The sequence below is a fragment of the Thunnus thynnus genome, chromosome 1 (assembly GCF_963924715.1).
Source record: "Thunnus thynnus chromosome 1, fThuThy2.1, whole genome shotgun sequence".
NCBI classification, from domain to species: Eukaryota; Metazoa; Chordata; class Actinopteri; order Scombriformes; family Scombridae; genus Thunnus; species Thunnus thynnus.
Window position 1 is genome coordinate 23,862,625 of NC_089517.1, and position 24,928 is coordinate 23,887,552.

The 24,928-nt window shown below is 40.1% G+C and overlaps 1 protein-coding gene across 5 annotated transcripts; it reads left to right on the forward strand.

The window, feature by feature from the left end:
* Positions 1 to 3,803: 3,803 nt before the first annotated feature.
* Positions 3,804 to 24,914, forward strand: LOC137184214 (hexokinase-1). Of its 5 annotated transcripts, none has more exons than XM_067591681.1 (22): positions 3,804 to 3,952; positions 4,064 to 4,195; positions 11,199 to 11,361; positions 14,352 to 14,500; positions 14,603 to 14,722; positions 14,989 to 15,084; positions 15,253 to 15,352; positions 15,535 to 15,718; positions 16,156 to 16,311; positions 16,448 to 16,535; positions 16,775 to 16,920; positions 17,007 to 17,199; positions 17,290 to 17,401; positions 18,012 to 18,160; positions 19,626 to 19,745; positions 19,928 to 20,023; positions 20,141 to 20,240; positions 20,323 to 20,506; positions 20,669 to 20,824; positions 21,053 to 21,140; positions 21,590 to 21,735; positions 22,848 to 24,914. In XM_067591681.1, exons 2-22 carry the CDS (start codon positions 4,133 to 4,135, stop codon positions 22,993 to 22,995), a joined length of 2,757 nt encoding a protein of 918 aa, XP_067447782.1. In that variant the 5' UTR covers positions 3,804 to 3,952; positions 4,064 to 4,132; the 3' UTR covers positions 22,996 to 24,914. The 5 variants fall into 5 exon arrangements, with proteins under 5 accessions (XP_067447782.1, XP_067447792.1, XP_067447799.1 ...); XM_067591691.1 differs by having other exon boundaries at positions 3,812 to 3,932; XM_067591698.1 differs by having other exon boundaries at positions 3,818 to 3,952; positions 4,068 to 4,195.
* The last annotated feature ends 14 nt before the right edge of the window (positions 24,915 to 24,928 follow it).

Below are 24,928 nucleotides of genomic sequence, written 5' to 3' on the forward strand. Positions count from 1 at the left end.
TGGACTGACTCTCTGTCCTTGTGATCGCCTGTCTGTCTTTCCACTCTGTCTGTCTGTCGGTGCATCTGTGTCATTTTAGTTATTTTGTCTGTCTGCTTTATCTGTCTGACTGGATCCTTGCCCATCTGCCTGTGTTTTTATCTATGTTGTACATGCTGAAATAACAGTACAGGCAGAAACACGGACAAATCCACCAACATTATAGAGAACATTTTAGTGTTGTTTGAAGTGAGCTGAAGAGTGTTTTAGTATTGTTGATAAAATTTCAGTCTGAGGGCCTGAACTAAGAGGTCGTGCACATGTTTCCAGTGAAAGTGTAAGGCAAATATTATAACTAGTGTTTATAAATTGCATTACAATCTTGAACTACTGATCTATCAATACTAGGAAATGAATGAGCAGTGCAACGATCAGTGTTCTTATGCTAATCCATTCATGATAGATTAGATGATGTGTTGAAGATGAAAGAAGGTAGGAAAAAAGCAGCTGAGTGTAAGCTATATAGAAAAGCACTGAGAAAGGAGTAAAGGAAGGACAGAAACAAATTAGAAAGAATTAAAGAAAGGAGAGAAGGAAGGAAATATAATGAGAAAGGCTGTGTGCTAACAGGAATGAAACAGTAGCTAATCTGTCAGGGATTAACATGTTACAATGCTACCATGAGGGCTACGTCACACACATGGACACACCCACCTGCACACACACACACACACACGTACACACACAGACACAGCACAGTAATCCCACACTGTCCTAGTAGTGACCTAGTAGCTCCACAGTTAAATCACACATACACTGACACTGCAGCTTCAGTGCAGCAACACACGAACACAGCTGGGCTGCTGAATCTGCAGCTCGTGCAGCACAGAGCGTTGCAGTGACTGATACAGAGGCTCTCTTTTCCTCTCATGTTCTGTCACTGTTGTCCTTTCCATTTCCCCTTTTTGTCTTCATCTTCACATCCTGTATAACCTTCCTCCACAATGATGTACATTCTGTCTTTTACTGCACATCCTTTTTTTAATTTAGCCAGTTTGAAAAACCTTGAATGAGCATTCCTCAGGGAGCAAGGTGTGTGAGTCTTATTATATAGCCACTTTCTTTGTGTGTGTGTGTCCGAGTCTTTGCGAGTGTGTGGGTGTGGGTCTTTGTCTCCCCTGTAAAACAACAATAAGAGCTTTGACACACACACAAACACAGAAATGGTCACCAGTAAATGGGCAGAGTTGAGCCGCTGGTTCTTCAGGACCTACAAAAGGACAAGCGCTGGCCCTGTTCCTGTGGGATTCTCTATTTTCTTTTCGATATACAGTTATTTTCATTGAACTTTCATTTTTATATCTCATACCCTGATTCATTTTCCCCAGTTACAATGAATTGTAGCTTGAAGCCAGGATCTGAGGACAGGGGAAGAATGAGACACCGCAACGCCTCAAAATATCACTGTGGTGACAACTGCTGGATGCCGGCACAGCTGGATCATGGGAAAACTTTATTAATGAAGGTAACAAAATAATATACACTTATTCAAACATATTGCCAGTATGATAATCTGGAGGAGCTAGCACTTCTGGGATTATCAATTCAGACATGGAGATGTGGGATTAGTTGTTATTGCTGCTGGAGGTGTGAGGAATGAGAGATGGAGAGAGACACATGGGAAAGCTCATTAAGATATTCTGGAAATGGATGATGGAGGAAATATTGTATATATATATTGTATCTTGGCAGCTAGTTTTCTGTGCTGTGTTGTGCTGGCAGTTAACTTGACTGTTATCAGTCTGTAGCAGGGTGGCTACCATTAACTGGCATGGATTCATCTGTAATATAAAATTTGCTGCCCTGTTGCTTCAGCTGGCACAGCTAACAATGTGAGAATGTGAACAATGTGAGAATGAAAGAGACCCTAACAGGTGGTTAATTGTTATTGCCCTGTAATTTAGACAGACTGAAGAGAAAGATCTGCAGATTGAACAGGCTTTCTCACAGCAGATATTCCACGCCTTTTTTTTTACTTTGTTTCTCTCACTGTCTTCCTTAAGATTTTTCTTAAAAGTTTCTGTAGTTTCCAAAAGGCTTTTATCATTTTGAGATCATCGGGGGAACCAGATTCTGGTCTTGCATGGTGTCTATTGTATAAAATTCATGTTAGCTAGATAAAGTTCCTGACCTATTTGCTGTTGCACAGTAGAGCAGTATACAAAGCTGTGTAGAGAGAAATATTGCATGTGATATGGCTGTGGGGGAGTCTTATCATCAACAAACAGCTTGTTTCTATATTTCATTGCAGCATTCACCAGTAACACAGAAAGAAATCCATCAAACAAGAGGCAAAGATTCTCTTATGTCAGCCTCTATGCAGCCAGAGCAGTCTGTGTTTTTCTGTGCACATAAATACAAGTCCAGGCACGTTGGCAGGTTGGATATGAAATGGGTAAAATAACAAAATGAGTCTGTTACATCATTAAAAAAAACTGCACAATAATTTGCACTAAAATTTGAAGTTGTTTTTATTTTATACTAGAAGCACTGGAAGCTGTGACATATTTAAGATCAGTGTGTAATGCTTCAACACTTAGAGTTTTGAGCTTTCCTTATAGAAAACCAATACATCACTTTTATTAGCACTGCTGTGTCTGTGGATGTTCCTTTGAGAGGCCAGACAACAGACAGCTGTTGTTGTTGTGGTGGTGGTGACGTCATGTCTCTTTGAAAGAACAGTGGAGCCAGAGAAAGTGGCTGTCTGATGGGTTGACTGTCGGGATGTTTGAGTGAGTGAGTGGCTTTCTTTCTTCCTGAAATATAGAAAAGCAGGCAGAGTGATTGAAAGGAAAGGCAGGTGTATTCTGTCTGCTGCCAGGTTACTTAGCACTTTAGATAGAAAGCTGAATAGAAAATAAGTCAAAGCATCTGTCCACTTATTTCTAAAGCAAACATCCATTTGACTGTCTAAACTTTCAGTTACACCCAGAGAACAAGTAGAGAAACAAACCTAATATGCTTCCTTTTAAAAGTTTATATTTTACATATGCATTTGCATTTGTTGCTGTTTGACAGGATAGCTGACTATCAAAACATAGGGCTTCAACCACAGAGAAATAACATAGAGGTTTTAACTTAAACATGATCACAGATATAAAACAAAAACTGATAAACACAAGAAACATCGACAACATGAGGAACAACAGAATGAAATTTAAAAAAAAAAAAACAGAGAGAAGGATCTTACAGTATACAACACCCGCCACCTAAACTCTGCCACTGATGCTTCTTGTCCTCACTTAACATTTTCCCCCAGGCTCACAAAAGACTACGGCTTTCCCTCCTCTTCCTCCCAGCCTTCTGATCCAGCTGACAATTGGATGAAGAGCTAAAGAGTGCTTTGACTAATACGTCGACCGTGTGAGTCATTCTCTCATCAACGCACGCTGAACTCAAAGTGACTTCATAACTTCCTTGAAACAGTAAAACACTCATCTCCCCTTCATCTTACTTCCTTACTTCTTTCTCTCTAGTTAAGTCCCTCCCCTTCGCTCCCCCCCCCTCGTGCCTCTCCTCTCCCCTAATTAGGCAGTCCCTCTCTACCTCCTCCATCACCGGGTTTGCCTCCAAGGCGTCCGCAGACCTGCCAATAGCAGAAAAGAGGATGTGGCACTTACCCCCCCACCCCCACCACCCCACACACACACCCCCTGCTCCAAGCCACTCACTCTTCCTAACCAATGAGCTCACAGATGGTGGGCAGGGCTCGTGTTCTGGCCCTCCCTGCTTCTCTCTCTCTCTCTCTCTCTCTCTCTTCCTCCTGCAGCTAAACTTGCTGTCTCACTCATGCTTCCTGGCTTTACTTACATGCACAGAGAGGGAAGAGCTGAAGAGTTAGCTATACATGAAGCAGCTCTGTCTATTTTAAACCACAACGGATTGGACTCAGGGTATTTTTATATCTCTTACGGTGTGTGACAGATTGTTATGTACCAAGTAGAGTAACAGCAGAGTTTCAGTATCATTTTTTTACCTTTTTATTTTGGATTTTTCTCCATCTGACTGTGTGTGTGTGTGTCAGAAAGAGAGAGTGTGTGTGTGTGTGTTTGTGTGAGTCTGCATGTGTGTGTGAGAGAGAAAGAGGACCAGGATGATTGCGGCCCAGCTACTAGCCTATTACTTCACTGAACTCAAGGATGACCAGGTTAAAAAGGTGAGTGCTCTCTGTTTCTTCTGCCTTCATTTTTGATGTTATGTTTGTGTTTGTATGAGACAGAAACTGGCGTGAAGACAAAACAGAGGTTGAGACATGAGGAGAGAGGAGGAGAGCATGTGTTGTAGAGGTCATTGAGTTTATTCAAACAATCATCATTTTAACTTTAAGAGTTTGCCAGTATGAAACACATCTGGAAATCTTTGTTTTATGATTCGTCTCTTTAAGGAAGTGAATGAAACGTACACTGTGCTGTGACAGAAGTGAAGACACTGATGTTTTGTAGGTATTTCGCAATCACTGACATTTGTTTTTACATTGAGATTTAAATCAAACTCTGGCTCAGTGAGACATGACAAACTACACAGGGTCGTGTTTGTGTAGTAAGGTGTGCAAGACACACGGCACAAGGCTGTGTGATTGGTGGCACGATGCGAGTTTTGAGAGGTGTGGCGAAGAGGAGGGAGGAAGTCAGAGGCAGAGATGAAAGGACAGATGAGCAGACAGATGATGAGGTGGAACTTGACAAGGAAGAGCAAAGTTTTTTTTCAGGGGTCACTGAGCTTCTTTATGTTCTCATTAAGATGATACGTGCACTTTCATTTTTACTTGGTAGAGCTCAACAGAGCGGAAAATCAGCTAAAAGGTCTTCAATAGGATAAATAAATCAGTTAGTTATTATTGTTCAGTAGAATAAATATTCAGTATTTTATCATTTTTCAGCAGTCTATAGATCAGTAAAGCCATTGACATAATTGTCATATCATTGTGACCCTTAAATGTGTTTAAGCTAAAAGAATAAAACAATAGTGTGGATGCAAGAGTTCAGAAAAGAAAAAAAAAAACTTTATTAAAGCTCTTTTTTGCTCATAACTGTCATGAATAGGCATTGAAAGTATGACTGAATATGTTAAAGTTCAAGGTGAAAGAGGAGAAGAGTAAGTTGAACACCATGAATGTGAGTCTTTCATAACTTCTCAGATGAGCAGCTCCCACATTTAGACTCCTGCAGTGGGTTTCACCAACTATGTGTAAGTTCTCTCCTAAGTCATAGTGCAAAGTCGACACTAGAGGCTTAATGACTACTAGCTAGTTTGTAACTTAATCAGCTACAAAACTTGATTGTACCACAATTACTTGGGGCATAATCTGACTTGGATGTAAAGTCATAAGTAAGGCAAGTGGCCAATAAATGATAAAAGATAGAGTTACATAGTGCGTTTTAACTTTCTGGCTGGCATGAGCCACTTGGCATCGTAGCACATCATTGTAAGCTTGATCAATATTGAAATACTATATTTATAAATCAGGTCTCTACTGGAGTGTTGTAAAATGGCCTTCAATTCATGAAGAAATGATCCAGAAAAACTAATGTTTTACCATTAGTGAGTATAATTCTTTGATTTACACCTAACCTAGGGGCATGTGTAACTATTTACTCGTTATTTAGAGTTGTGTTGTAACTTATCTCCATGGTGCAACACTTTTTTTTTTAAAATAATGCATAAATCTCAATTTAGTGGCTAAGTTTGAACTTACACACAGCTGTTGCAATAGGCTGCAGTTGTAAAACTGACTGGACCAGTTTTAGTTGACTTCAGAGCATGCGTGTGTGTGTGTTGAAGGAACGAAGGCTTTCCAGTCTCTCAGACCCCTAGTACTTCCTAATTGAACATAAAATAGTGTTGCAACCAACACAGTTCCATTCTGCAAACTAATGTAGTAAAAACTGAGTCACAGGAGGTTAAAATACGTTCAGACCTATTTGTGCCACCAAATTTGTCGTCTCTTAGTTATTTTCCTTGACTAAAACATTTGAAACTTTCAATTTTTTCATCACATTTGGTTCAAATTCTAAATTATCCCCAAGCCATTTTCTAAACATGTGCTTTATGAATTAGCACATGGGACAGGGTCCCTTTAAGGTCGCTCACTGATGATGTCACACATAATCACCAACTGCAAATTCTGCATCAAACACTGGGGTTTTTTTCTGTAAAAGAGGAAAAAAGTTATCACACCTCCTCTTTCCTTCCCCCGTGTGCCTCACTGTCAGTTGTCCTCCCCCTCTCTGTCTTTGTGCTCTTCTCTCAGCTCAGTCATACACACAAGGCGATACACAAAGCTGTCATATCCAAACGTGCCGAAATCTAATGACAGTCTATAGAGACAAAACACATTTATCAGCACTCAGGATCTGATGTTATACAACACACACCCCTCCCTCTTTACTCCTGCTTTCTGCCTCTCCCTGCCTCCCTAAAATAGGCCAGCTTTGAGCCATGTGACCATAGGTGACAGGAGGAGAAGGCTTATACACAAATACGCCCACACACACACACACACACACACACAGACACACACACACACAGTGGCAGGTGTTTAGCTATTGTGTAGCTTTTCTAAGAGCATAGTTTGTGTTTGCCTTGACTTCTTAACTTCTTTTCTTACTACGTTGCCAAACATACATACATACTCAGAATTTGAACTGTAAGTGTAAGGATGCAGATATTCTCATCACTGCAATGTGTTCAGGCAAACTGTGTTGTATCTGCAGTTGTCAAAGAGCCTTGATCAGCTGAGCGTGCCTCTACTTCACTCAATCCACTGCAGTGTCCTTGACTGTGCTCTCGGATACACTGTCAGCTGTTAGCAGGCATCTAAAGCAGTGTTTTAGTACGTGTGTGTGGAAGAATGGAAGGTGCATGAGAGGGCAGTGTAGAGGACAGTATTTTTCCACATGGCGAGTCTGTGTGTGCACAACACCGTGCACACGTACGTACACAAAGGAGTCAGGTTTCAGTGCTTTCCCGAACCACCTCGCGGTGACAAGGAGGAGAACAGGGCATTGTTGGGAGGAGGAATGCAAACAGAAAGGAGAGGGAGAAGGAGAGAGGAGGAGGTGAGGTATTGAGGGGAAGAAAAGGGGAGGGGAAAGAGGCAGTCAGACAGAGAGAGAGAGTGATCGCTTCCTGAAAGTCATAAGATCCAGGGGGGCGTCAGAGAAAGTTGTGTGTCAGAGGTGTGTTGAGGGGAAAACATGGCCTTTACAGACTGACGCACACCAGAGAGGTCTCCTGTCACCTCCACAGGAAAATGTCAGTGGAAAAATTGGAAACGCCTGTTTTGGTCAATTGTAAAAGTTAGAAAATGAAGTTCCTGTGAAAGATGACTTGTTCTGCACTATGTTTTCTGCATTCATGTGAGCTGCAACAACCCACAGCATAGATTGTGCTTGTGTCAGATCAGACGATAGCTATAATAAAGTGCTGTTTCGGCATAGTTTCTAGCTGCAGAATGCTGAGTCATAGTACAGTGATGGAAACTTCTTTCCTGCTGCAGGAATTGAATTAAGTGTGGCATCAGTGGATTTGTCTTAGTGTGATGTGGAGAAATGTGGACAATGCCTGCTTTTAATCCTCCCCTTTGTAACCCAGGACTGGATTATTTAAGTAGACCAGCTAAAGATGCCTTCTCATTCAATTAGGATCACAATCTTATTTTAACCAGGCCTTTAAAGAAGAATCCAAGTTAGTTAAGGGCTTGTACAGTATATAAGCTAACAGTACACAGTCAAAAACGCTCTTTCCATTGATGATTATGTATGAATGGTTATACAGTTATTCTGTATCTGGCAGTAGTTTCCATCATCGATAATGATAATTCAGAAAAGGAACAGGAAGAGGCAGGGTGGTGCCAGGTGGAATATAACCAGTGAGGATCAGCACTTGCAGGCAGCTTCAGTGCGTAGCGGTTGGCATGAATGTGTTGGCAGCTTAAATAGATCACCGTGTTGAAGCATCAAACCCGACACTGTTTACATCAGCTGACAGCAAATGTGGCTCACTGCCTAGGCAAGGCAAGTTTCTTTGTATAGTACATTTCAACAACAAGCAATTCAAAGTGCTGTACATAAAACATAAAAAGCATCAAGACAGAATGTAAAAGCAACACAAGGCGATATAAAAAGACATTTAAATACAGTTAAAATGGGTTTAATTGGAAATAAAAATAAGCTAAAATGGAATAACATAAAACAGGAGACATAAGCTTCATTTCTTCATTCACACACACAAAAACAGTTTTCACCATAAAACCATGAAGGTTCATGGTCAGAAGGATATATCCTGTGATTTATGACCAAGCAAACTTCAAATCATCATGTTTTTTAAAATTGCATTATCACATTTTATTTTCATATTGTGTTAGCAAACACTTGGCTAATGTTTCTTATGCCTCATTAATGTGGGACGAAAGCTAATGATGGGAAAACGTCTTGCAAATGTTCACACCATTGGCAAACGCTGGTTTCATAAATAAGAAGTGTAATTTACACATTTAATTAGCGTCATTTCAGCGTTTTGCTGCGTCAAGCCGTTTGACAGGGACAGTTTGTCCGGTGGGGACATATTCGCATTAATATAGGTTAATGCAGTCAACTCTAACGGGGGCTCTAGCTGATGTGAGGCCTCAGTTCTGTTATTTAGTGCAAAGTCAGTGGGGTTGGTGAGAGCTTGATGGACTCAGCTGTGAGAATGAATGCATTAATGATTCTCAGAGGGATCGCCTGTACTAGCACACCACATAACAGGGAGTGATTTGATTTGATATCACAAATATTGATAAATGGAACTTCAGCAGGGTGTCATTTAAAGAGAAGTGCGAATGAGTTTGGTGAAAAGCCAGGGCTTTTTATTTACTCTGGATTTACACTTCTAATATGAAATTTAAAAATTTTCTCATTTAAACTACATGAGATGTTGTTGGTGGAAACTGCTTGTGCTGCAGCACCTCATACACACTTTCATTTCCTCTGGTTGAATAGCTGACAAAGAGGCATTGTGTCACATTAGGTCAAATGTTGGTGACAAAGTACCAAGTCGACTCTCAAATGTTTAAAAAATGTTGTTTTGTGGGTTTTTGTACCTTGCAGTTTGTCAACTCAATCCATCCAGTGAAACAAGACCGTAGAAGTTTGACAAATTATCTCCTTTCCATTTGTTTTCATTCTAATTTGTTATCAAAATACTGTTGTTCTCGTAAATACTTACTTATATTCTGAATGCATTTAGTTTGTGTTGTGTGGCTGAGACAGAGGACGTAGTATTTGTGTGTAGGGAAAGAAAGAGAGATCTGTGGTTTTGTGTGTCTGTTTATGGTGTAATTGATATAACACATGCTGAGAGTGTGTGTGTGTGTGTGTGTGTGTGTGTGTGTGTGCGCACAGCAGCAGTAACATGTTACTGAACTTAAAATGTCTCTTTAAACCCCTAACTCGACCTCAGTGTAAAATACGACTCAGGGACCAGTGTTGTGGACCAGTTTTTTTACTGTGATTATGAAGGTGAGAAGTGACATTTACTCAGCTGTTGGCTTCTATATGAAAAGAGCATGTGCTAATGAGCTTTCATCCCAGAGGCAGACTCCACATTTAGACTGAATATAGGGAATGTAACACCTACAAATAAGTAAACGGTTGTAAACTGTTCCATCCATGTTTGCTCACAACTTGTTTATACTGTTCAAACATGACTGCACAGTTAAACAGCAAGTCTTTTATTGTTTGCAGTATGAGGCAACTGAAGATGAAAGAAAGTCTCCTCCAACATGTGCTCATTATTTGGTAGCAAAATGTGGATTTGCGTACAGCAAAGTAAATGTCTCCTGATTGGATTTCTTTTACTATAAAGTCCATTTTATTTAACTATAAAATTCATTTAGATGCACCTTCCTTCCTGTAAGTACTCTCACACATTGTGCTGAACCACTTACTAAGAGACCAGAGCTGTACAGGAAAAACAGTTCATGTGCAACTCCTGAAAGAGGAAGTTACAACGTTCCTATCTGGCATCTGTTACAATGAGTAATTCTAGTAAATTATCACATGGGGCCATAATGGACGTCAGTCCTGTGTGTATATTACATGTGATGTCTGAACTAGTGTGTGTGTGTGTGTGTTTGTGTGTATGTATATATATATCTATCTCCCATATTCTTGGAGTCAATCTTATGAAACAGACTGACAGTAATCCAGTTATGGGTTCTAATTGACAATTGGCAGGGTTAATCTTTCCACACTTCACTGTCGTGGTAAAGAACAGGTCATAATGAATGTGATATTTAACCAGAGTTATGTGTGGGTGTAAGATTCTGATCTAGGTTTGTTAAACTTTATAAATCATAAAGCAGCTCTGTTCTTCATCATGTGATGTGATGCAATACTGGATTTCACTGGAAGATTGTTTAACATCCTGTTGCTGAAGGGTCAGACAGCTCAGGGTGTGTATGTGTGTGTGTGTGTGTGTGAGTCTAGGTGTGTGTGTGGGGGCAGTTTCATCCAGGCAATCTAACTGGTCCAGATATGCGTATGTATTGTTTGTCCAGGTGTGCTGATAATTCCGATAAAGCACATCTAGCTGTACTTTACCTGTGATTTGGTACAATTCTCACCCTTGAGGTGAAAAGATTTTTCTTACTTTAACCTGTAACTGATTTCAAGGATAATCTCCTACTTGGATTCATCAATGTTACACCCATAATAAACTCATAAGAATGAACACCGGTCATTGTAATATTGCCCTGATAACCTGATTTAATGAGTGTGACACACCTGTACTTCCTTGTCTCACTGTGTGTCACATTGGTGATGTTGTGCTTTCCGGTACAGCTATTGCCTGTGTGATATAACTAATAAAAGGAATACTGATGTCAGTCGGTTCAGGAATTAGATTATCTTCATGGGTTCAAAAGCATTATGAGATGGAAATTTAGTCATATTCACTGCATCATCATGCTTACAGAAAATAAAATCAATGTTACTAGCAAATCCAGTAAATCTCAGTTGCTTCCATTAAAAAAATAAAAGTGAAGAATAGCTGTGTGTAGTGTGTGTAGATGTTAATATGTTGCACATGGATAACAATATTGTTGTGGTTAGAGATGGATGATTAATGGTTGAGATAATAATTAATGCTTCTGTCCTTTTTCTGTTGTTTATTTTCAGATTGATAAGTACCTGTACTCCATGCGATTCTCTGATGAGACGTTACTGGACATCATGCAGCGGTTCCGCCGGGAGCTGGTCAAAGGATTGGGTCGGGACACAAACGCCACTGCATCACTGAAGATGTTGCCAACGTTTGTGCGGTCAATCCCTGATGGATCAGGTCAGCACCTCCTAAAGCTAATTTTAACCAATGTTGGATTTATTGAACTTATTGGTCCCTGTGGGATAAAATCAGAGTGACAACAAGTTTGCTATACAGAACGTTATATTAAAAATAGACAGTCACATTTATTTCCTTTAGCCTGTGGGAGGAAGAGAGAGCACAAGGGAGAACATGCAAACTCCACTGAGAAACTTCTGGTACTGGGATCTACACCAAGTTTATTTTAGCTGCTAACCACTGAGCCATGGTGCCAAAAATGTTTGTCCATGACAAAGGCTAAGTTGTTTATCTGGTTTGGGGACAATTACAATCCTAACAGAAAAAACCATGTTGTTGAGTTATTCAGAGAAATGTTTATCTTGTACGAAATGGGTGACATGCTGTATCTTTCACTTTTTATCTGACACACATGATCTCTTGCTTACAATAATCTATCCTGAACTCAAAAGATCTGCTTGGTGTGGTGACAAATACCATGTACTCATGGTCCCTGTCTCTCTCTCCCTGCCAATATGTCATTGTCTGCTCTCAAACCTAATTTACTGCGGTCATTCTGCCTTTATAATACCAATAAATGTGAGTCAGAGTGTGTTCATATCTTGTATGTGCTGTACTTGAAGAGTAGAGTGTTTTTTTCCATTTAAAGTGAAAGATAGATTTTATTATCTTAGTCAGCTGACTATTAATAGCAGCATATTGCTATGACTCAATCCAATTCTACGTGTTTCTTCACACACACACGCACATATCAGATCGTGATAACTTTTGGGTACAATACATATACTTACATTAATTTCCTGGAGACTTACCCTAACCTTAACCACTGACCTGAAAATCAGCTTTTTCCCCAACTGGAGACACGGCTTTTGTCGCCAGTTGGACAAGGCGTCGCAAATTAACTGGTCCTAAGTCTGGAATTTGTCCCCAGAGGGAGCCTATGACAAATGGTTCAAAGGATATGTTCACAGTTTTTCAAGTCCTGTCAGTTGTCCATACAAACACTGAAACAAGTTTTCCCTCACTGTAAGCATTCCTCCTGTTCATAACAACAATTAAAAGATCCCCTTCAAATGCACTTTCAATGTAAGTAATGGAGACCAAAACCCACAGTGTGTCATTTTATGCAAAAATGCGTTTAAAAGTCTCTGTTAAGCTTATATGAGGCTTCAGCAGTCTGAGTTAGTCATATCAAGTGGATATTTGCCACATTTACAGTCTTTTTAGCATCAAATTCCCTCTTTGTGTTTCCTCAGACAGTGTTTCCCTGTTGAGCTGCAGTGGAAGTATAGTAACAAAAAGAGGGACTTTGGCACTAAAAAGACTGTAACGTTGAAAGACATCTACTTGATTTGACTAATTTGGACGACTGAAGCTTCATCTTAGCTTCAGATAAACTTTTAGCATAGATAATACATAATAATGTATTAATATATTTTTGCACAGAAGGAGGAATGTGGATTTTGTCCCCCATCACTTACATTGTAAATGCTTTATGAAGAGATCTTCTAATGGTCAGTATGAACAGGAGGAATGATTACAGCAAGAAAAACTTATTTCAATGTTCATTTGGGCTCCTGACTGTTGTTTTAAGACAGACTTGAAAATTGTGAGCCCGGCCATTAAGCTACAATAGCTATGTTTGGCAGAGAGTGGGTGGGGTTGGGGGGTGTGTGATTATTATTCTGCCTCTGTTAGAGAGAACAGGAATTTGTTGATCATCTAATAAACTGATGGTGAAGCCAGGTAGGATCTTGTGATCTTCTTACAATGAGAAGGCACAATATGTTTGTTCTTGGCTCTATTTCCATTGGAAACAGAAATTAAATTAAAGAACTGATGCTAAAAAATATTTAATTGCAACCTTCTTGATTCCCAGATTTAAAACTCAAGTTATTTACAGAAGTGAACTCTGCCAAAAATTTTGTTCTGGTCGTCTCTACTGCATTTACATTCCTTCCAGATAAATTATCACTCTGTATGCAACAAGTGAACTACATTGACCTGGCCTTGCATTGTGATCTGCACAAAAGTGTTGTGGCACAAGGTCAAAATAATGTGATATCACACTACTGAGTAAATGTTTCTAATATCATTAGAAACATTTACTCAGAAACAACACAATGTGGCATTTCTACATTTTTAATGTAGCAACACCAAGAACTGTTTTATCTGTAGGACATCCTGTTAGTACTTGAGTTTGATTTGTTTGTACGTGATCACTGAGGAAGATGAGTAGGAAAGAAACACAGTAATAAGAAGGAAACAGACTGTATGTGCAATCAGTTTGGGGGCACTCACCAGTATAATTTACTGATGAGTTATGATAAGCAAGGAAACACAGTTGCAGTTTATCTAATCAGAAAGCCATTAAACAGTCATGCTAATAAACTACTTACAACTCACTGACCTTAAATTTATTGACACGTGATACTCTAACAAGTAATATACAGTATTTCAATATTACAGACCAGAGTTTCATTTGATTTAACTGTAAAAATATGTGGTCCCAGAAAAGAAATTATTTCATAGTTAACAGAGACAAGACAGTCAACAGCCACACAATTGTCACACACTGTCTGCACACACACACATACATATATAGTATGTGTGTTAATCTCAGGAGTTGGCATAGGGATTAAGTTCTTGCTATAATTGCTGCTGCTACCTGAGCTTTAGTTTATGTAGACACTGAAAGGACAGCAGGCAAATACAGCCTACCTGATAAATGGTTGAAGTGGACTTTCTGTGTTAGCGATGAGGTAACACTCTCTCATTAATAATGTCTGTCTGTCCCACAATAATGTCAACATGGCTTTCCCTAAAGAAGACACTGAAACCTTGCTCAATTTAGTGAAAAAATTGAATTTGCCCGGAGTTAAAATGAAAAGTGTAAGTCTACGGCTTTGTACCCTAAAGATTAACATTTCTTTCTCTATCTACTGCCCTCTTTCTTCCATCTGTCTCTTCCTCTTTTTCTGTCTTGATAGAGAAGGGAGACTTCATCGCGTTGGATTTGGGAGGCAGTAACTTCAGGATCCTTCGTGTCAAAGTGAGCCATGAGAAGAAACAGACCGTTCAGATGGAGAGCCAAATCTACGACACACCAGAGGATATCATACACGGCAGCGGAACAAAAGTAGGATTATACTACACACAGACACAGACACAGACATAAACACACATACACAGCTTCACCTGACACAACCTCTCTCTCTCTCTTTCTCCACCTCTGTTCCAGCTGTTTGACCATGTGGCAGAGTGCCTCGGTGACTTCATGGAAAAACACAACATCAAAGACAAGAAACTGCCAGTTGGATTCACCTTCTCCTTCCCCTGCCAGCAGACCAAGCTAGATGAGGTAAAACAAAATTCACGACTAATTGACAGATTGACCAATTGATCAAAGTAGCCAAGCTGGGAAATTCCCCACTTATTTGTCCAGTCTGCCATTTAGTCTACTTCATTGTGGCACATTACGCTTTCCATTTAATATCTTCTATTGAGATATCTAGAGATCAGTCCTGTTGTTAGTATGAGTTGCCACAATGATAACGGCAGGCTCTGCCCAACTAACCCAAATCTCTCTCTTTCCTGTTTCTAATCGCCCTCTCTGTTTGTGTTCAGAGCTATCTTTTAACGTGGACAAAGCGTTTTAAGGCCAGTGGAGTGGAGGGGATGGATGTTGTCCAGCTGCTCAACAAAGCTATAAAGCAACGAGGAGTAAGTTTTATCCTTTGTGTCACTGACACTCATTTGATGCCACACTGCATTTGTCATATATTCACCCTGAAGCATTTGGTTTAATTCAAACTGGGATGCAGAATGGCACAAAACCACAGCTGCAGAAATCTTTCCTTACCTGTGTGTGTGTGTGTTTAATTTTTTCAGGACTATGAGGCTGACATCATGGCGGTAGTAAATGATACCGTGGGAACTATGATGACTTGTGGTTTCGATGACCAGCGCTGTGAAGTTGGAATCATTATCGGTACTACAACAATGTTAATTTCAATAGTCAAGGGACAAAAGAAAGCAGTGTAGAAATTATATAAAGCTAAGATAGAATTAAATGTGTGCCAGCAATAATAAGCTCTGTTGCATGAGTTGAGAAAGTCAGTGGAAGGGTCTCATAAGAAGATAATGAAAGGTCATGTTTTTGTGTGTGTTAAGGTACGGGTACCAATGCCTGCTACATGGAGGAGCTGCGTCACATTGACCTGGTGGAAGGAGATGAGGGCAGGATGTGTGTGAACACTGAGTGGGGAGCATTCGGAGATGACGGCAGGCTGGAAGACATCAGGACAGAGTTTGACAGAGAGATTGACCGAGGCTCTCTTAACCCCGGCAAACAGCTGTATGTCAAACCAAAGCTATCAGAGCCTCATTCATTCCCCCAACTGATTTAAATGACTTATTGAGCTAAGAGGCAACCACAGAATCAGCTAGTTGTCAGTTAAGCTGCTGTTGTTTGTTCTAACTGGAGAGAAAGATAATATCATATCAAAAGTTTAGTATTAGTAATCATTAAAACAACTAATTTTAAAAGTGTGGTGAGCTTGAGCTTTTTCCACTTGAGAAGCTCAATCAATTTTTCTAAAAATGTTTATAGCAGTAAATTATCTGGAGAACATCTGTCTGTTAGAGGAAGTTTGTTGAAATGTCAGACATCAGTAATAAAGTAAAAATTCACCGTTGATACCTATAGTTTGGTCTAAAACTGGTCGTATTTAACCAGACATTTCTGAGTTTCTGTTTCACTCACTTCTCCTCTGCTCCTTCACTGCACTGCAGATTTGAGAAGATGGTCAGTGGTATGTACATGGGTGAGCTGGTTCGTCTCATTCTGGTGAAGATGGCCAGAGAAGGCATGTTGTTCGAGGGAAGGATCACCCCTGAGCTTCTTACTAAAGGGAAGTTTGAGACCAAGCATGTCTCTGCCATAGAGAAGTAAGTCACTCTACAGGGCCGCATAGAGTTTATTTTGCTTAATTCTGTAGTTATACTAAACAGTAATTATCATCAACAAATCATTCATTTCATGGATTTTATAGCCTCTCTCTGTATCTTTCTCTGTCTCGTTTAGGAGTAAGGAGGGGTTGAGCAAGACCAGAGAGATTTTAACTAGACTTGGTGTGGAGCCCTCAACTGAGGACTGCATCGCTGTGCAGCATGTATGTATTGTTGCTGAAATGGCACTCAAATCATGCCACTCAAATTAGGGAATCAAAATAGGGTGAAAAAGTATTAAAGTATTTTATTTCTTTTAGTATATATATATATATATATTTTGCAGCTGATGTCTGAATGTCTGATCAGAGTTTACAAGGTGCTTGATTTATTTTATTCTGCAGTTGATGAAGTTTGGATGTATCAGCTTTATAAATGTCTCTCCTCTCATCCTCTCCTTCAGGTTTGTACCATTGTGTCTTTCCGCTCCGCCAACCTGATAGCTGCCACACTGGCTGGCATCCTAATAAGACTAAAGGAGAACAAAGGTGTGGCCCGTCTCCGAACCACCGTTGGCATCGATGGGTCTCTCTACAAGATGCACCCACAGTGAGTGATGATGAGATATCAACAGTCGAGTTTGTATTTATGTTTATAGGCTCTATCAGCACTAAACTCTCTCAAATCTATTTCAGGTATGCCCGTCGTCTTCACAAGACAGTCCGTCGTTTGGTCCCGGACTCTGATGTTCGATTCCTCCTATCTGAGAGCGGCAGTGGAAAGGGAGCAGCCATGGTGACGGCTGTGGCCTACCGACTCGCTGATCAATCACGACAAATTGCCGAAACGCTGTCAGAATTTCGCCTGACGACCGAACAACTGCTGGAGGTGAGGAGGGAGAGAGATGTGTAGAGTATACATTTGTTTTTGTGTAACTGGGTTTTACTACGCTAATTAAAATATTCTTTGTTTCTCCAGGTAAAGAAGCGAATGAGGATAGAGATGCAAAATGGCCTTTCAAAGAGCACTCAGGACTCTGCTACTGTCAAAATGCTGCCAACGTTTGTCCGAAGCACTCCTGATGGCACAGGTGACACACACACACACACACACACACATTCTTCCATGCACATACATAATCAAGGTGGCAACTGTACAAGTCTATCTGCTGGGAAGAAAGAGCAGCTAAGATCATTACTCAGCAGCTTAGCAGCTCATTACAGCTGGTTTACAGCAAGTCATGCCTCTCTCTGATTGACAGAGCTGTCAGCCATTGACAATCTGTTATTGCTGAAGTATTGTCACTTTGTTCACAGGTTTTGTTTAAAATCTCTGCTTACAAAATTATTTTTGCAACTTAAAAAACCATCTGTTTTAATAGAATACTTACAAACAATTACAACAGAAGTAACATTTTAGAAGTACAACATACATGTAAACCGATTTAGGGAAGCAGTGGTTAAACATGGGGCATCAAATTGCAGTTGCATTTATTTTCAGATTTTGCATTATCACACATAGTAGATGATATGGAAAGTATACTGCATCTCCACAACAGTGATAATTCAAGAATTTAGATTTTCACATTAACATCTTCGTATATTCCTTTAGAGCATTGCACAAGGCAGATCTCTGAGGTATGTGTGTTTGACATGGTTACTACTTTGTTCAAATGTCTGTTTGTTTGTCTTTGTGTCCAGAAAACGGTGATTTCCTGGCTTTGGATTTAGGAGGAACCAACTTCAGAGTTCTGCTGGTCAAGATTCGTTCTGGGAAGAGGAGAACAGTGGAGATGCACAACAAGATCTACGCCATTCCTCTAGAAGTGATGCAGGGCACAGGAGAGGAGGTGAGAGATCCATAAGTCTTTTGACCCATTAATCTGTGTTAAACTGGCTGAAGTGATGCAGACAGAGCACTGGAGTGAAAGTCGGAAAATACAGGTGGAAAGCTTTGAACTAACCTCCTGTTAACCTGGTGGTGCTGTAAAGGCTGGAGGAGTGAGGTAGGAGGATGACTGTGGAAAGCTGATAGCTAAGAGGTAAGCTTGTAAGTAGCACAGAAGCAGAGAGGAAAGTCGATAAGTGGAGGTATACAAACAGGGAGGTATATTGGTTGGGATTAGCGGTGAGTTGAATTTGAATTTGAACTTGTAAACTCTTGTAATGACGGAAGCTAATCCTGTCTGCGACCTTTGGCCTTTTTGCCCTCACTCCTCTGTCTGTTTCTCTGGCTCCTGTGTTGCACAAGACATTAGTCAGAATAGATATTAGAATGTTTTATTGTCCAATTTCACAGTCGTTTTCACTTATTTTTCCTGATTAGACCTCTTCTCAGGTCTGTGCTTGATATCACTCTCACTCTTCTGTGGAAGTTTGTGTAGTTTCATATGTTCTGACTATTCAGCCAGAGGAAATGACACCTGTGTGGGTGCGCAGGGCCTTTGTTTGAATCCTCACGGTAGTCAGAAAATTCTGGGCTAGGTGAAGTAAATGAGTCATTGGCTTAAATTATCCCACAGTGCATTGTAAAATGTAGTGTATGCATCATGTATTGCACTGACATGGAACAAAAGGAGAACGTGACAGATTGACTGATTTTCGAAATGGCCTGGATAATATCCAAAATCTTTTTAATTTTTTTCCCCGTTTGACACACTATATAGTCCTCTACATAGAATTCCCTTAGAGTGTCTATTAAATAGTGAATGAGCAAATGATTTCAAACACAGTCATAGTCTATCTGCCCTCAACAACATCTACAGAACCGCCATTTAGCACCAAATATGTTTAAAAGAAAACTTAAAAGGGCACTGGATAATGTAGGTGGAAAATGGTTGAACTGCTCCATATTTAAGTTCAAACTCAAGCATGTTGCTCCTCTGGCCAAACCCCAGTCAGTGATCTCATAACACATGTTTTCCATTAGGTGTCCCGAGCTGTTGAATATCCACTGTGACATCACTGATGGAAGTGTGACCAAAAGTACAACATGCACAGGGTTTAATCCATAGTGATTTAATTTAACTTCTGTTTGGCCTGAACTGAAGTACTCTAGTTGTTCTTGGAGTTCAGCAACACCTTTACTGTGTTCAGCTACTCCTTTAGACCGTAAGACTTAACTTGCCTAATTAAGTGAGTGACACACATGAACAACAGATTTAAAAGGGGCCCTCTAAATCCTACCTTTCTCTGTCATAGATAAGTACAACCTCCAGACCAGTCAAGTTATGAAACAGTTCTGTATATTTGTACCTCTGAAATATGTACACATAGTTTAACACATTTTGACATGACATGTCTTTCTCCTTCTAGTTGTTTGATCACATTGTGCAGTGTATCAGTGACTTCTTGGACTACATGGGGATGAAGAACACTCGTCTTCCTCTGGGCTTCACCTTCTCATTCCCCTGCCGACAAACCAGCCTCGATGCTGTGAGTCTGCACCTCTTCTCTTACTTCCCTGATATTTACTGGACAGCTGCGTCTCAAAACTGGACCAGCTGCCTAAGGATAGAAGTTTTGGAGTACACAGTAGTGCATAAATTTCTCACATGGTTTGCAGAACTTGACTGTTTTTATTGTGTGTGTGTGTGTGTGTGTGTGTGTGTCTACAGGGCATCCTGGTGACATGGACCAAAGGCTTCAAGGCGACAGACTGTGAAGGAGAAGATGTGGTGGGACTGTTGAGGGAGGGCATCAAGAGGAGAGAGGTAAGATACAAGGAGAAGGGAGGTAGAGAGGAAAGTATTTCCTCTTTTAGTTGTTCAATTAAATATGGCACTGTGTGCAAAAACAAGTTAGCCTTATACTTTGTGCTTCTTCTTAAGGAATTTGACCTGGATGTAGTGGCCGTGGTCAATGATACAGTGGGAACCATGATGACCTGTGCCTACGAAGAGCCCACCTGTGAGATTGGGCTCATCGCTGGTCAGTTTATGTTGATCTTCATGATGAATCTTCGGGTTTCTGTGCTGTTCCGTATCTATATAACGTGTCTGTCTACTTATAGGCACTGGCAGCAATGCGTGTTACATGGAGGAGATGAGGAACATTGAGATGATAGAGGGAGATGAGGGACGGATGTGCGTCAACATGGAGTGGGGGGCTTTCGGAGACAACGGATGCCTTGACGACATGAGGACGGAGTATGACCGCGCTGTGGATGACTTCTCGCTCAATCCAGGCAAACAAAGGTTAAAATCCCCCCCCCTCCCTCACTCACACATAGACACCTATTATACATATACACATATTATACAGAAACACCTGTTTGCGTATTAACCCTTTACTTCCTTGACTCCTGTCCTTTATAAATGATGAATGTGTTTTTTTGTGCCTGTTTTTGTGTATTACAGATATGAGAAAATGTGCAGCGGCATGTACCTCGGTGAAATTGTGCGTAACATTCTGATAGATATGACCAAGAGAGGATTCCTGTTCAGAGGTCAGATTTCTGAAACACTGAAGACCAGAGGCATCTTCGAAACCAAGTTCCTCTCGCAGATCGAGAGGTAAGAGAGGGGACAATTTCAGAAGTATCCTTGACTTTTTTTTTTTTTTTTTACCTATCTTGACAAGTTGTGAAAGTAACAAAATCAGTGCCTCATTAGCACATCTAGTAGAACAGCATCAGCAACAAATTATCTTTGTATATTTCACTATTAGGCTACTGATGTTCTAACATTTATTATTTTCCGTTCTGCTAATGGCTCTGTCTTTATGCCTTTGTTTTTCTCTAGTGATCGATTGGCTTTGCTGCAAGTGAGATCCATCCTGCAGCACTTAGGTCTGGACAGCACCTGTGATGACAGTATTATAGTCAAAGAGGTAAGGTATAGAGTGGTAGATGCATGCATAACCAACCAAAATATGGTATTTCAAAATTGTACCTGATCAAAAAACTGCGTCACCAGAATGTTAAATAGCTAATCCAGTTGCACACTCAGATCATTGTTAGTAATAAATTGAATAAATCGTTATCAACACAAACTTTTGACCCTTATTGCACATCAGATTGTGTTTGGAGAGAAAAAATAGTGCCAGTGCACACTGTGCACTGTGAAGCCTGAAAACCCACAATACCTTTTTGTCAGTCTTGTCTTGTGAAAGAGGCAGGAGTGTGTGACTGTACAGCAAAGTGAACAGAAACAGACATGTTAAGTTATACGTACCTTCAACATTTGTGAATTGATATGATATTGTCTGGCTCAGCTAAACGTGACAGGTATTCTCTGTTAAGTGTTGCAATAATGATAAAGGTTTTCATTGTTATATAGGTATGTGGAGCTGTGTCACATCGCGCAGCTCAGCTGTGTGGGGCAGGAATGGCGGCTGTGGTCGATAAGATCAGAGAGAACCGTGGACTGGACCATCTGAACATCACTGTGGGGGTGGACGGGACACTCTACAAACTACATCCACAGTGAGTTGAATTCATCACTTTTATAAAATTACCGTAACTACATCAACTGTCCACTAAAGTGCAAACCAGGATGGGATGTAACCTTCAGTTGCTGGGCCATTGGAAATGGGTATACAGAAGACAAGCAGATGCAAACAAAGGCAGGCTAAACCAGTCCTGTAAAACAATGATGAGAAGAGCTGCAGGCCGTTATACCTGAACAAACAAGTGTTCTTATCAGTTTGTTGCTTTCTGTACATTTAATTTTACACGATGGTCAAAGCTTTATGTATTTAAGTATTTAAGTTTTTTTTTTGACCAGTTTCAAACTTTGTGCATAAAGAAAAGAACGAGGTACTGTTATGAACTGCTAATCAATGAGTTAATGTGCAAAAACTGATGATCCATTAAGTAATCACAAAAGTAATAGTGAGTTTATCTTTTATTGATGATGAGTGCATGCTTTAGTTATGTATAAAATAAACCTGGGATGAGTTGAGTTGGGCAATACCAGTGTGATAAATCCCACTCCACCTTCATTTTTCTATGCTGATCGAAGCTCAAAAGCTGTAGTCTATAGCATAAACCTCATACAAAAAGATCATTTTCACAGCAGACATTGTGACTTGTCAAAGCAGGAAAAGCACAGGTGGAATTAATAACATTAATGACAGCTACATTTAATTTAGGTGAGTCAGTCTGGTATTGTGCATGCTCACTCACTGACATGGCTTATCATTTACAACTGGGCTTTTTCTACTTTGACAAGCAAAAATTTCCTCTGTGAAAAGGGTCTATTGCCTAACTTAATTTGATTCACCATCATTGGTAATATCAGGAGAAAATGAACCTCAATTCACGCTAAGTTAACATGTCCAGATGGGCCCATTCCTTATTCAGCTCTTACTGGCAGCCTGGCACCTGTATATAAACTGTTTGGCCAGTATGTCAGGATGATCACCAGCTTTTGCTCCTCCACCTGCTGACTGAATTGGGCCAAATAAACAATAAACCATGAAATCAGTCATTGAAGTGTTACATTTAGACTGGCTCTGTTTTCTAATTTGGTACAGCACAATACAATTTATCACTTTACTGTATAACATTATGTCAAATCTTTTGTCTCTGTCTAGTTTCTCCCGGATCATGCACCAGACAGTCAATGAACTGGCTCCTAAATGTAATGTCAACTTCCTGCTGTCAGAGGACGGCAGTGGGAAAGGAGCTGCACTCATCACAGCTGTGGGCTGCCGGATGAGACAGGAGATGAACAATAAATAGAAGATACATCTTGTGTCTCGCTGTTATCTACCCTCTTCTCTGGGTTCCCTCTCTCTCTCTCCCCTCCTCTCTGTCCTCCCCTCTGTTCTCACCCACTGTCTCCTTTTTCTCCTGAATCAAACCAGTCCAGTCAACGTATGATAGCTGCTTTAGCCTGTCTAGAGGGGAAGATATAGCTTTCTCTGCTGTATTTAGTGGCAAAGAGTCAGGCTCAATGTTGTAGTTAGATCATGTTTGATTAACTGTTGTAAAATAGCCCGTCTCTTAAGGTTTTAGCAAGTTTTGTGATTTTCTGAGTCTAAACTTAAAGTGGAGATTAAACATACACATTCATGTTCAATCTGTGAGAATGTGCAGAGCAGAAAGAAGTCAACACACCTGTAAATCTCCTGTGAGGTGTGTATTGTTGCCATCTGGAGGATTCCTCTGATAACTGCAGTCTGTTACAATATAATGAGGACGACAGCTGCAGTTGCAAAGTTGCTGAGATAAAGCGATTGATCTTTGCAACATGTTTAGTAGATGCAGGGACATAGAAACACAGTTTCAGACCAAAGCCACCAAAGTGTGTCTGCTGTAGCTACTCACTGTCAGTACGACAGGACATAAAAGGGACATGAGGTGAAATATAAATGTGTAATGAGATGAAAGGGAATATTTTTGCTTTAAAGTTTTTAATGTCTAACCCAGATAAAATACAATATGTTATACAAACATTGTTATTTATTTTATTTTTATATTGGGAGATGTTGAAAATGTTATTGTTGCAATAATGAGGCACAAAGAGGAAGCGTCCCTTCAGCCGGTCCTGTCCTGTACTGCAGGGCAGAATAAGACAAAAGAGGGACTTCTACCAGGGAAAGACATGTCATGTGCTTGCTGGATGTGCTTATTTGGTCTAATTTATGAGAACAATCCTATTCTACTCTATTGCACTCTACTGTAAAATATGTCCAAAGAGCACTTGTATTTTACAAATTAGAAATCATGTTGTAGGTACTAATCACAGCTGTTGATAAGTTGTTGTTGTCTTAAGAAGTGCTGTCTATGAAGCCATCCTCAACAAGGTGTGATGTAATATTGTATGAACTTGTCAGTTACTTAGCAACAGCCATGAAACAAGAATGTATGTGGTGCTAACATGGGTGCCAGTGGAACACCAATGGCCCAACTGTGTATAAGTATATAAGAATATCACAGTGGCTGAAACTTTGAGGGGATTTTAAACATTTTGGCAAGAAAGCTTCTTCATGTACTCACTCTCTGTATTCCTAATGCTCCTAAAAGTTCAGGAGGGTATTTAAATGAACTTCTGTATGATGCAAGTAGCAAAACTCATGCAAATTCATAAATGTTTTTTTTTCTCTGTAATAAAAGTAAATAATCATATTTATGGTTACTATTGACAATACTCATTGATGGATTAATTAAATTGTTCACAGAAGTGAAAAAGATTTATTCTGGCACCTTGTTATTAAGTTAGTGATATCCCCATGGGGCACTAAACTGTCTTAGCAGTTGTTGTACAAGATGGACCTTTGAGATGCCACAATGTATTTTACTGCCATATTTGTTAACCACAGTCAAGATTCTGGTTCATGAGCACACATTAGCACCAGCCCAATCTCAAATTAATAATAGAAATTTTGTATTTATGGCAGAAACAGGAGGAGGGCTGGTTGGATTTCCATTCCTACTTACTATTCAAACTGCCATGATTACGAAAGCCAGCCTTACTTTCTAGCAGGTCTAAACTACCCTGCCATCAGATTTCCCCAGAAGTAGTCACTATGAAAAGCCACCGCTCATCACACAAACACCTTAATCTCTTTGATTCTGTTCACAAAACCCAGACTGTTATCTGTCCAACACTGTCAATCAATCAGTCACTAAATAAAGAAAAACCTGTGTCAAACGGATGCTGTTGTCTTTG